We start from the raw sequence: 14377 nt of genomic DNA, 5'->3' as shown, positions 1-14377 counted from the left end.
TTCTTCTTATTCTGTGCTTTTTCCTGTTGTGGTAGTTAGCAAACAGAGTTTAATTACCACACACGCCCCCTTCTGGATTGGAGTGTGGGTGACTGTAAGATGACTGTCTTCGTCATCTGACTTCATGCACCGAACCGTGACAGTTCAGGACGAATACATGTACCATTACACCCCTAGCAAAGCACAATAATAAGTAATTTCAACTGTCTAATTTTCGCTCTTTGCATCGTCAAACAACACTATAATACTAGCCTAGCCAAGGAGCGTCAGTCGTTTAGTGAAACACAGCAGGTCGTATCATTTCAACAAGGCAAAATACACAAGGAGGGTGACCCGCACCATATATAATTAAAAAACAAAAAAAACAAAAAAAAAAACCTACTCATATGACTCTCCACAAAAACATAATTTATTTCTTGTACATTTAAACATTTACAAATGTACATATACATTTAATGTATATATATTTTATGGGTCAAACCTATAGCCTTGGTATTGCCGTCATCATGCTATACTGTTTGAGCCACAGGAAAGACACTTGCGCACCTTCAAATGTAACCTGATAGATGCTTTGGTCTTTTCTTAAAGCTCTAGACACGTTCACTTAGGGAAAGAGAAATGATCTTTGGTCAGGAGAGTGAGCAGCTGACCTGTGTACCACAGAAGGAGTTCAAATAACACATAACCACAAGGTTAAGCAGCATTAATCTTCTCACTCTTAGAACTACACAGCTTGCTACCTGGCCATAATTTGAATTAGCTCAGTGGAGATGCTTTTGAAAGACAGCTGAATGAGTCATGCAATTGAGTATCTTTAGATCATTGCATTTCCAATGTCCATGAGACCAACCACCATAAAGAGGACACTATGCTAAAAAATAAAGCTATGCCCATACAATGGGCAAGTAACTCATCGTCAACTTAGCTTAAAGGGATAATGAAATTAATATTCTGTCATCATTTACTCAGCCTCAAGTCATTCCAAACCTGTATGAATTTCTTTCTTCTGCTGAACAAAAAAAAGAGGATATTTTAAAGAATGCTGGCAACCAAACAGTTGATGGACCCAATTGACTTCCATAGTATTTTTTTTTTTCATACTATGGAAGTACAACTTAAGGGTGAGTAAATGATGAGAGGTTTTTCTATATAAATGGATCTTGCATCTTTTATGTAATTCACATACGGCTAAACATTTGTTAGGTTTTACAAGTAGTACATGAACAGTCATAGGTTTGCTAGTGGTAATAACTTTAAGGGCTGCTGGCCAAACAGAAAAGACTTTTACTCATCTTATAAGCAGCACGCTGTGATTATCTAAGCAACAGGAGCGAGAGCGTAATCATCTCTGCCTACAGCATGTTTCCCACCTGGGACAATGAAATGCCTTCACATCGCCATGGCAACCGCTACAACCACACAAGCACTTGACTCTTTAGAAGTGACTGAATTGAGAGGAAATCTCGAAAGGTTGTGACTGCACAAAGGGCTTGACTTCCCAGAGCTTCCCACTGTTCGAACGTGATTATAAAATTACTTCCAACAAAAAAAATGTTGGCTGTGAATTGAAAGTGCTGTCAGTCATTCACACGCCCTGATGGTGGATTGTAAAAAGGTTTATGTGATCTGGTTGAGAAAATGCTGTTCAGCAATAATGGGCTGGCCCACCTACAAAGAATGTCTGACTTCAGACTTTCTAGCATGTTTTAGTATGCCATACATTTCTAAAAAAAGTGCTATGATGCATTTGATTTCATTTGAGCAAAGGCAATATAAAATATACCATGTGTATCTGTGTAAGCACTCAGTGCAGAGTGTCAAAGATGTATATTACAATATATGACCCTGGACCACAGAACTAGTCGTAAGTAGCATGGGTATGTTTGTAGCAGTAGCCATTGTATGGGTCAAAATTTTTTATTTTTTTTTTTATGCCAAAAATCATAAGGATATTTAGAAAAGATCATGTTCCATGAAGATATTTTGTAAATGTTCTACCATAAATATATAAAAAAAAAAATATTTTTGTGAGTGGATATGCATTGCTAAGGACTTCATTTAAGGTGATTTTCTCAATATTTTAATTCTTTTGCACCCTCGGATTCCAGATTGTCAAATAGTTGTATCTCGGTCAAATATTGTCCTATCCTAACAAACCATACATCAATTGAAAGCTTATTTATTCAGCTATTTTATCATTTTCAAAATTTTCAAAATTTAAAAATAAAAATTACCCTCATGACTAGTTTTATGGTCCAGGGTCACATATGTAGCCTACAATGATAATTTGTAGCCAATCAAAGACATATCTGTTGAACACAATGGCCAGTCACTCAAAATGCTAGGGGGTAATGCTGGTATCGTCACATTTTTTAAATTTGACAACACTAGTTGAGGAACCAAGAATGGTTCTTCTATGGCATTAAATGTGAAACCCTCCTTTTGGAACCTTTATTTTTAAAAGTGTTGACATAAAATATCAAATAAATCAAGCATTATTAAAGATCTACAACATGAAGCTGTGGAAAACCCTAATCCTAAGGCAAACACAGAAAATAGGAAACAGCTAGAATCAGCAGATGCACACAAGACTTTAATAATCCAGTGGTACGTACCAATCTGGTGGTAATCCAAGGAGATGTCTGAAGGAGCTTGCAATACTGCAGACCTACGATACACCACATGAACTCTTCCTCTCTCCTCATGTTCCTGTGTTCCTCGCTCCAGAGGCTCAATGAAGTACTCATCAGAATCAGTACGAATCATACCAGCCTTCGGGATAACAAAAGAAGACCAACTGTTATCAGAAATGAACAGAAAATTGAATCTGACCAAGAAACTTTCTAGAGAATAAATCTATAAATAACTATGACAGACAGATTTGACAGTGAAATAATATGTTCATAAATGTAGGTGATCATCATTGGTTACAATAAATCTCACCACTAAATGCAAGGCCCTTGCCAAAACAGATCTTATGGTCTTGTTGGGAGAGCAGATGCTCTATTTATCACCCAACCCTCAACCCCTTTATTTACTTTTATCTTTTCCTCTAACATATGGTAACCGTCACAACATATGTACAGGTACAGAACACATGCCTCACCTCCAAACATTCCTTCTGCTCAGAGTTAAGCAAGCATACATTTTTCAGCCTCATAAAAAAATTCCACTGAATTGAGCTGATAAAACAGTCCAGTGTTTGAATTCACAACCAAATATTTTCTGGAAGCCTTGATAGCAAATGAAAACACCAGAGAGAGTTAAATGTTTAATGTATTGTATTTGTCAGTGAGATTGAACACCAGGAGATTGAATCTCCTCTCTGCTTTCTTCTCAGCCCCTATTCGTTTCAATATCAAAGGCATCTTTAATTCAAAAATGCTTTTAGGATACAAAACTCATTATCACACATAGCTGTAAACAAAACTTGGTTCCCTTATCCTGCATAACTCAATAAATTAATCTAATTTCCCCTGACTAAATTCCTTAATTAGTTTGAAATAATTACACAAACTTATTAGAAATCAAGAAAATGGGGATCATTTAGACCTGAAAATATAGAAATATCTAATGAAAACTAAAAGTTGTAGTATTGTGAGAAAAAAAAAATCATAAAATTATCACATAAAATGAAAAAAGAAAACTTTATTAGTTTAACCTTTTCAGTCGCAAACTGGCATACTGTTAATATAACTATAATAAATGTAAAAATGTAATGAAATCAAAGGCAAAAAAAAAATCATAATTTTCACCAAGTGTATATTATTGCATTATGTGTTTTATTTATTACACCAAATTGTTCAGAAACTAACAAAGTGGGGCTCATTTAAAGGGGTCATTTGATACTATTTTTTTCACAGACTGTACATTATTGCAGTACCTCTATTTCCAGTCTGTCTAAAGTCTGGCTGTCTGGCAGATTTCTACAAAGCCCCTCCTTCTGAAAAGCCCAGAGTGTTCTGATTGGCCAGCTGACCCAGTGTGTTGTAACTAACCAAACACCTCAAGTGCATGTCAGAAATGTAACACTCCTTACCATAATAACAATTTTCAGCTTCCATAGCTTCTAAAGCAATTATAAACAGTTAATAATGTTGTTGGTATTAACAAATCACTTCGAGCCAGAGATTCTGAAAATCAAGCAGATCGACTTGAGAAGAACATTTTGGTAAATTTTTATTTTTTTACTCACTTTTCTTTCAGATTCTAGGTAATAATGGTTACATTTGTCTTTTTCACTATAACAACCTTATGTGTGACATAAAATACAGTTTAAAAAAAAAAAAAACTACTTAAGTGTATAGCCAGCATTGTACTCTACCAGGTTCAGGGAGCTGTCCTCTGTAAAATGTTCTGTACACAAGCTAACATTTTGGGTTGTACTGCTCAGAAACAACATTATAAATAAATCGTAACTGCTGGTTCCTAATTTCATCCTTTTTTTGGTTGGCCAAACAAAGTGGTTCTGTTTTCGCATCTAAACACACAGCATCTCCACAACATGGCAACAACACTACAGTTCACTGAAGCCTCATCTTCTTTCTTTGCTTATGTCTTTGAGTGGGCATTATGCTAATATTTCACAGTGTGACATAGATGGTTGCAGAAGTAATATCTGGACATTTTAGACAGATATGGAGATCTAACTTTGCAGATCTTATACATGTACAAACAGATAAATTACACACTAAATGGAAATGAAATGTTAAACAAAACACCATATGACCTCTTTAAATATACTCTAAAGAGAGGTTTAGTATTTTAAATAATTAAAAAGAAAAAAAAAACAGTCTGCAAGAAACTCTGTTTTTATTTATTACAGGTGTTTTACCCATATTTTGAATTACATTGCATTGTGTATCAGGGTTATAGGAAATGCCCGTAAACGTGTCAGATAATTTATTGACATAAAATTAATTACCAATAACTTTTCTGTTTTTCTACAGATTGTCTTCCTACAGTGTGACATAATGAAAAATATTTTTTTTAATTAAAAATAAAAAGTAAAAATATATTTTTTTTTCCTATTAATTTGGTATACTTGTAAAAAAAAAAAAAAAAAAAAAATACAAATATAAAAAAAAAAAAAAAAAGCATTTTCACCAGTATATTTCTGCATTCTGTGTGTTTCAACTTGTGTACAAATGAATGGGAGCATGTAGCCAAGTCACTACAAATCATACTGACATCATGAAGATGCCAAACCATCTTGACTTGCAATATGTGATCATCCTTTCAAATGTAAACTCAGTTCTGTAGTGGGAGTTCATCCATATGCTCAACTGCGTATTTGGCTATGTGCACGTGATGGGGTGAGTGTTCGAATGTACAGTACTTCAAGTGTGTGTGCAAGGACCGACCTCACTGCTCTTCTGAACAGCCTCACAGTTTCACCTCCAGCCCCAGAGCCGGCCTCCTGGACACAGAACAGCCTCTCAGCGGCCGTGCTTTGGAATGTGTTGAAAGACTAGCACTCTCTCTTTCTCTCAGTCCACTCTTTCCTAGTCATATCCTGGCCACCTCTTCTCAGCACCATCCTGTGCGCTCAAAAAGACACGGTTTAACTTTCTCCATGCCTGCTGCCTGCATCCATTTCCAAAGAGCTCTATGCTTCAGTACATTTGACAATGCAACCGACGTATAACTGATTTAAAAAGCTGCACAACTGCACCATGTGAATTGCTCTGCACCCATCAGTCACAATAACCTAGATGATTATGTATTATGAAAATCATACCCAGTTTCATTCAGACTGCCCGAGGCAAGTGAACAGACCGTGCAATGCATGTGCTTGAATACAGAATCAGTACGCATCAAACATATATGTTCCACATCCATGATTCTTCCCTGAAGACCCACAGGTCTCTGCACCAACCACCTGAGCCACTGACAAACTTTTTGACTTGCGGAGTGGGAGTATATTTGCACAGTATTTCACTGAGGATTTAAACATGTAAAATAAAAGTAAATTAAGGTCCATTTATTGCAGGAATAATTCCTTAATGAATCTGCAGTCCTAAAGTGTACAAGGAAAGCAAAAGGATCTGCAAGGAGACCAGTTGAGTGTAACAGAACACTGTTCTCAGCTGCTGTTTAACCATGTGAAATGCTACTGCCTTTGTGTGGATGCCAATATAGACAAATACTCAAATCAAACTCTAAACTGTGCTCTAATTGGTGTGTTGTGCACTAACCTTAACTGGCAATCAATCAGTAAAGCTAATGGTTATCCAATAATAATCAAAAAATTATCTTGGGTCAAGTTAAATCTAGTAATCAGGCATCACAGCTGTCCAAAAGGCATGTAAGTATATGTATATATTAATGTATATAAATGTAAAAATTATTATTGCTTTTTTCAATGATAATTGAAAGTCGATAACTGAAGTCTCTTAAAGGACCCAATGTACTCATGGCGAAGTTCTTTTACGTTCTTCGCTATGGGGTAAAAACAAGTCTGAAATATATGAGCAGTGGTATACTGTTAGCAAATATCCTGACACCACCCATGCTGCTAAGAGAGGCGGTTAGATGAATATGTTCGCTTGAAGTATACCAGGGCCTTAAGGCAAAAAATAATGATTTATGCTGATATTTATCCTATAGAAAGTTTCCAAACCTTTGGAGAAATGGTTTGTGAAATGTTTTTTTTAATTTTTTTTTAAAGAGCAAATTCTCCACAATATGCCTCTCAGTGATAGATAATGTGGTGCGAGTTCAGCTACTATTTCCCATACACCAACTGAAAAGACCAGCATAGTTGTTGCTGGTGTCCACACCAAACTTCTTAAAATCTGTATGAATTTCTTTCCTTTGCTGAACACAAAAGAAGATATATTGAGCAATACGGGTAACCGTTGATGAACACCACTGACTTCCATAGTATGCACAAAAAGTACTATGGAAGTCAATGGGGTCACGTCAATTGTTTGGTTACACACATTCTTCAAAATACCTTATTTTGTGTTCAGCGGAAGAAAGAAATTCATACAGGTTTGGAACAACTTGAAGGTGAGTAAATGATGACAGAATCTTGAATTTTTGGGTGAACTAATCCTTTAGTTAACTAGCAAGACTTCCTTGCTCAACCAGCATCATCACCAACCAGCCATGGTGATCCACCAACCATACCAGCACCAAACCAGCCCTAACCAGGGCTGTGTCTCAATCAGCTCCCTAGTACAGTAGTCATGGCACTGATCAGCAATTGCAGAATCCTTCCAGGGCACTGACACGTTCGCTCCCTAAAAAGTCCCACAATGCACCGTGAAAACCAGGGAGCATCGATGCTCACTATGCTCGATTAAAAGAAGTTCTGAAGCGTGAAACTCACTACACATAACAATGCGCAATAGATGTTTTAAAAAATACAAACCATTATTTTATTATATTTCAGCATAAACATAAACCGCTAGACAGGTAATGAATATAATCCAGCAAACATTTGTAATTTATTTATGGCTGAAATGTTGCACGCATGTGTAACAAGCAAAAAATGTATCATAATGTACTTTAAATGACATTCCAAGTAATATCCGAAAGATATCAGCTCTGCTTTTGTTATACCAGTAGTGATGTTGTACAATGAAGATGTTGTCACAATCATAATTTCCCCGATGTGTAGTGAACCAATGTCCTTTACTGTCCTTACCAGTGCCCGGATTTGTGTACAAGATATACTGATTCACAAGCTTGGGAGCTGATTGAGATGCACCCCAGGAAATATTTGCTGGTCTAAGGTGGTATTTTCAGAAGAGTACATTTATCATTACTCCAAAGTCTTTGATTTTACAAGGTCTCAGAGAATTGAAAGGCTGAGGCATCACTTACCTCAAGTACCAATTAACCTTCTGAAAAAGACTTTTGGAAAATGGGAAGATGAAAGAAGGAGAAGGAGCTGTGTTGTTCTCCTAAATAAGGTTAAAAAACAATCCAATGTTGAGTAGTAAGAAACCACTTGTCCAGTTGAGCAACACTGGATGTCCTCAAGCTAATAAATGTGATATATTTTGTATTTTTATATATGTATTTTGTTTCGTAAATATGTTTTTATTTATTTTATTATTATTTTCTTTATTAATATGCAAGTACTTTGCATCCAAGGAAACCATTTCAGAGAAAACGGAAATACAAAGCAAACAGTTATAAACATTATAAGGCTGTGGCTGGACATTGTGGTGGAGAAATATTAAAGCCTATCACATTCAATGAACTACTGCCATTCCCAAAAACCCATTTTTACACCCAGCCCTTGTTAAAAACATTAAACACAACTCTGAGGCGTCAGTGCCAATGAGAAACAAGGAAGACACCAGGTAGTCACCTCTATTACAGAGCAGCTCAGACAATCAGAGGTGGATGGACAGAGCCTCTTGCCTTTACCTAAATAGCAGCCCTCGAGAGGGATCAAGAGACCTGTGTTCCATCAGTTTAATATCCCCAGCATCAGCGCCCGCCAAGCAGACACCAGCTATGGGCCAAGACAAACATATGGGATTCAGCTGAAGGGGTCCAGTTTTCTAAGACGGCACTCCAGTCTAAACTTCTTAAGGAGCCGGTCTGAACGTGCTTTATTTAAAAAAAGGTACTGCCACTTTCAAAAAAGCGTGGATTCAGCCGACACACTGCTACCTTTCAACCGCCATGTTGTTTAAAGGTGTGTTTGGTTTAGAAATGTGTGTAAACCTTCGTCATCATTACCTGCCATTTTCATCCCTCCTTTAAAAGGAACTTTTAAAAAGTTACACCAGTTAATTTCGCCGGGGAAAAAAAAAAAAGAGAAAAATGTGAAAGTCATCTAACCCAAAGAGGAAAAGAGGAATCTCTGTATTTTGAGGAAGCTAAATCAAAATAAACAGACTGAAGCAAAAATATTTCACGTGTACTCAGGAAAATTAACATAATAATCACATTTACACTATACTTTTAGTACTTTTGCTTATTTCCACTATCTAGCATATTGGCCATTACATAATATGATTGGTATTGAATAACTTACTAGACATTTTAATGCTACATACACTGCCCAGCCAAAAAAAAAAAAAAAAAAAAAGTCACTGTTTGGATTTATACTTAGATACTTAGAAATCTATGATTATATTACAGTGATTATGTTTATAGCAAGTTATATGTTTGGCAACGTTTTTTTTTTTTAACCCTTAAAGATGGAGTGTGTAGCTTTTCATTTCTTAAACAACCATGTAGGAAGACACATCATGGCCATATTCCAGGATGACAATGTCAAGATTCACCAGGGTTAAAATTGTGAAAGAATTGTTCAGAGAGCATGAAGAATCATTTTCACACATGAATTGGCACCTCAGAGTCCAGACTTTAAATTCATTGAAAGTCTTTGGGATGTGCTGGAGGAGACTTTACAGAGTGTTCATCTCTTGCATTGTCAATACAAGATCTTGACCAAAAATTGATGCACCTCTTGATAGAAATAACATCACAACATTTATTTTCATTAATTTCCAATCGTTTTTGGTCAAGATCTTGTGAACACTCTGTAAAGTCTACTCCAGCACATCCCAAAAACTTACACTGAGGTTAAGGTCAGTGCCAATTCATGAAAATGATTCTTCATGCTCCCTCCCAACAATTCTTTCACAATTTGAGCCTGATGAATCTTGACATTGTCATCCTGGAATATGGCCATAATACATCTTTATACATGGTTGTTCAAGAAATGAAAATCTACACACTCCATCTTTTAGGGTAAAAAAAAAAAATGTTGCCAAAAATGTTGCAAAAATTTTAATTTGCCTATTTTTTGTGTATATATCACAAAGTGTGCACTGTATGCCACACATCAGCTAATTTATTTGTAGCTAAATCACAATACATATTGTAAAGTTGCTTTACAAAAAACAGTGCCTCATAAAATTCCAGTAAATAAACTATGAAGGAAAGAAAGGAAAAGGAACACACACATCAACATGTCAGCTCACTGTTCTTTAATTTCCTTAATGATGGGCATGCAGTATTTAGCCTGAAGAAGAGCATTTAGCTGAAAATATCATACCACATATTATATTACTCTTTGCTGGTGCTGAAGAATGAGCTCAGTACCACTCAAAATGTGCAATCTGTCATTCTAGGGCTGTGTCTGTAAAATGTGCAGTAGCCTGTGCAATAATTGCTTTCAATACACAGTCGATAAAGTCTTCATATATATTCGGCGTTACAGTATAGGAAAAAATGCAAACCTCATTTTCGACACAAGGTGTCAATTTAGTAGACTTTCAATATCCCAGCAACAGCTTAATCACAATAAAATCTTCAAATTGCATTTGAATTTGGAAATCCACTCCACTTTTAATCCCACAATCCCCCTGCATGAACCTGCTGCTCCCTAAGAGAATGAATAGTAAATGGGCACTCAACTCTTTTTGGGATTTTTTTGGAGTAACCATGTGCCAATGTTCAAATGATTTTACTAAATTTATGTATGTGGCAAGCCCAAAAGAAACTCTGAAAAAAGAAAAAGCAATAGTATGTGACGTCATTTTAAATCCAATTTGAAAATAAAACATGAGAATCAAAACAGAATCATTCATTTCTTTTTGTGCCGCTCTGAAAAAAAAAAAAAAACACTGAAAGCAAACATTTACCCACTACTTTGAGTGGTGGCAAGACCCGCATGGCTAACTCTAAATAAAACCCAAGAGCTGTTCAGAGCAATGACAACAGAAAATGTGGCTTTAAACTGGTCATGATTAAAAATGTATAAATATATTAATAAATTAATAAAAGCAGCCAAACACATAGGGCTAGAGTTGCTAGACTCTGGCCTCTCCTGAAGCAGACCTAAAGAAATAGGTTGCCTGTGCATATCCTCCAACACCTCCCCTCTTCAACCTCAAACCATATACCAAAACAGCTCAGGGGTCAAGCCTCTGCAACAGGCAAGTCCTCGGCTGAATCAACAAAGTACATCAATAACTATTAGTGAATACAACTCTTGTGTACGGTTGCACTTCTCAGGGGGAAGGAACTGGCTCGGTTTCTTTCTCAATCAAAGGCAACCTTTTTTTCTGGATATGCTAAATCCCCAACATGCCCTCTTCTGTATAACTGAAGCATATACAGCCGGTCTTCGCAAATGCTTAAATCATACTGGAGACGGACTAAGGGCCTCTCTTTCTGAGAGAGGACAAGAGGCTTATTACATGTAAATTGGGCATTTGAGTCTAATCCACATATCGAAGCATCTGTTTTCTCCAGCCTTTCTTTGTCGCTTTAGATAATGCTTTGCGTAATGGAAGTCTTGCCAGTAAAAACAGAACTTTATGAAATATTTTGGGACTACTGCCAGTTAATTTGCACTCTAAAAACATTCTTTTTGGTGCATTTTAAGTGCATTGAGGAACATAGAAGGGGGCTTTAGTTTCTTTTACAAGGCTAAAGTCCTTTAGCTGTAAAAACACGAGCAGAACTGAGGTAACAGTTAGAATCAGGACAGCCTGTTATGATCCAAATGTTACCTGATTTCAAGCTGAGATGCTGAAGTTGAAGTCACTGAGTTCAGCCAATATTTGGTGAAGAATGTTTGTGTTCCCAGAAGGATGGTTTCTGAGTTTAAACTGGTGTTGGACTGAATAAAAGCCTCACCTGAGTTTGCAAAGTTTAAACAGAGTTAAGGAGTGAAACTCAAGCTAATGCTGCTCTTTCCAATGGAAAGCATTAACTTCTGATAGTTACAATAGTTTAGAAAGCTTGCTTTGCTTTCTTTCCTTCAAGCACTCTCTCACTCTAAATATAGCTGTCCAACTAACTTCAAGCCATGCCCACAACAATGAAAACCCAGTCATAGTTTATCCATCCTTATGTTATTCCAAACATATATGACTGTCTTTCTTCTCTGGAGCTCAAAAGGAGTTATTTTTAAGATTGTTTTCCATGCTCTTTCCCATGCTATTTCATGCACACAGATTCAAAGAGGAATTTGCAAGCTTCAAAAAGGTCACAAAACCATGATAAAAAGGGTCAGTATTTAAGGAATAATATGAATTCATTATTCACATAATATCTTGACATCCAACCTAGTTCTCAATAGATTTCATTAGAAAAGTAGAGATGTCAGATTCATGAACAAAACATCCATCAATCCATCAAATAAAAACTCAAAGTTTGAATGATTCATTCATAAATCTAAATGATCCAGTTCTCAAGTTCAAATCACTGACTTCTTTTGAGTAGTTAACAGTTCCGTGGAGGTTATCAATGAATGACAATAAAACATATGAGTCATGCAGCGCACTTTTATGCACTTTGTTTTTTCTATTCATTTCGCCATGGAAAGGGGGATCAATACAGTCTTCAGAATCTTTACTTCTGTGCTTCATGGAAAAAAATAAAGTCATACAGGTTTCAAAAAACCTCTTTGAGAGTACATAATGAAAATGTGTATTTAACTGTTAACTGTTCTATGCATTTTCTAAATGGGTCACAGAAATCTGTGCACGTGCATCTACAATTCTTGAACAACTTTTGCAGCAGCCACAAAGGACAGAAATTTTTGTTATAAGGTTAAAAAGGCATGTTGTTTTGGTTGAAACATTCTTGTTCAATTCCACCTTAAATTTTAATGCTCAAATTCTATTTGTCATTTTTCAGTTTGTGTCCCAAACCTGGCAGTTACAGATGGTGAGAGTCTGGAGCATTAAGAATAAGGCACAGTGAGTGATCCACTGAGTAAAGAGTGGGACACACACTGGTATGCCAGAGATGTCAGAGAGCAGAGATGTGTTTACTCTTAAAACAGTGTACACCCACTTGTGACAGTTCAGGTCTCATACACTGCTTGGTCACTGGCACTTCTGTTTGATGTAGGTCGTGCAGCCACTGTGTGTGAACTTGATAAAAAAAAAAAAAACCTGCACAGTTCTCCTCTCTGAACTGCAGCTCAAACATACATCCTAACCAGGCTGTGATAAGAATAAATCAAAATACAGTTGCCAGTGTGATTCAGTTTGAATCCTTGACTGAATGAATATACATAAATTAGGCTACTATTCAAAAGTTTGACATCGGTGAAATTTTATAAAGTTTCTGAAAGAAGTCTCTTATATTCACCAAGTCTGCATTTATTTGATCAAAAATACGCTAAAATGGTACATTTTAAAGGAACAGTTTTTATGTTAAAGGTCCCGTTTTTCGTGGTTTTTTGAAGCTTTGATTGTGTTTATAGTGTGCAATATAACATGTGTTCATGTTTCGTGTGTAAAAAACCCCAGTATTTTTCACATAATTTACTTATCTGTATACCGCTGTTTCCACGGTCATAAAAACGGGCTGATGACTTCCTTGTTCTATGAAGTCCCTCCTTCAGAAATACGTAACGAGTTCTGATTGTGCCAGCGGTTCGTTCCTGTGTTGTGATTCGACAGCTCTGAGCGCACCGTGCCCGGAAAAGTCACGCCTCTTACCATAACGTGGAGATCACAGTCTATGGTGGAGATGCATGCGCTCAGTGTTATTGTAAACATGTCTTTAATTCTACCCTATCAATTTGAGCCGGAATCAGACCCGGTGATTGGACTGCGGGTTGAAAATAACAGCGTTGCGACGACATGGCGACAAACACACTCTACAAACGCAACTTTTGTGTATTCCTGTGGGCGGAAGTTAGTCAAAAAACTGTTTTAGTGACGTCATTAAAGAAGGAAGTAGAGGGATGTAGTCCAAACTGGCCATTCGATGTAGGCGACTTCTGTTAAATAAAATATCTCGCTTGGCATTGAACTTTGAGCTTTAAAATTTTACAGATTTTATTTATACTCTAACAACAACATTACACACTAACTAAAGTTTGAAACATGGGATCACGAAGAATGGGACCTTTAATATACTTCAAAATGTAATTTATTCCTGCATGCAATGGCAAATCTGAATTTTCAGCAGCCGTTACTCTGGTCTACAGTGTCACATGATCTTTCAAAAATCCTTCTAATATGCTGATTTGGTGCTCAAGAAACATTTTGTTATTATAAATGTTGAAAACATTGCACTGCCGAATATTTTTGTGGAAACCTTGATAGTTGTTTTCTGAGTTTATTTATTTGAAATTTTTCTAACAATGTAAAAGTCTTAACTCTTGATCAATTTAATGTATCACTGCTGAATATTTATTCAACACTGAAAAGTACTGATTCACTAGTTAAAATTATGGGTGTCATTTATATTTATGCTTGTTAGTTGCTTCTTGTTGTCTATGTACAGCAGAGCGATTCAAATCACTGTTCGTCAGCTCACTAGTTCTTAGAACTGTGCTACAACCAGAACTCTTAGAGGAATTCAAGACATGATGGGAAAAAAAAAACAGAGAAGTTCAAAGTCATCTCAGCACTGAAGTGCATCTGAAAAAGTC

General features: G+C 36.3%; 1 protein-coding gene across 1 annotated transcript in view; it reads right to left on the bottom strand.

Moving 5' to 3' along the window:
- Positions 1-14377, bottom strand: part of adamts3 (ADAM metallopeptidase with thrombospondin type 1 motif, 3) — a 118202-nt gene that overhangs the window by 98349 nt on the left and 5476 nt on the right. Inside the window, exon 4 of the mRNA XM_067406536.1 lies at positions 2616-2772. Within this exon, the coding sequence (XP_067262637.1) occupies positions 2616-2772 (157 nt within the window). The remainder of the gene's footprint in view (positions 1-2615; positions 2773-14377) is intronic.

This window comes from Chanodichthys erythropterus, chromosome 13 (assembly GCF_024489055.1).
Source record: "Chanodichthys erythropterus isolate Z2021 chromosome 13, ASM2448905v1, whole genome shotgun sequence".
Lineage (NCBI taxonomy): Eukaryota > Metazoa > Chordata > Actinopteri > Cypriniformes > Xenocyprididae > Chanodichthys > Chanodichthys erythropterus.
This window is presented reverse-complemented; position numbering and strand designations above follow the sequence as displayed.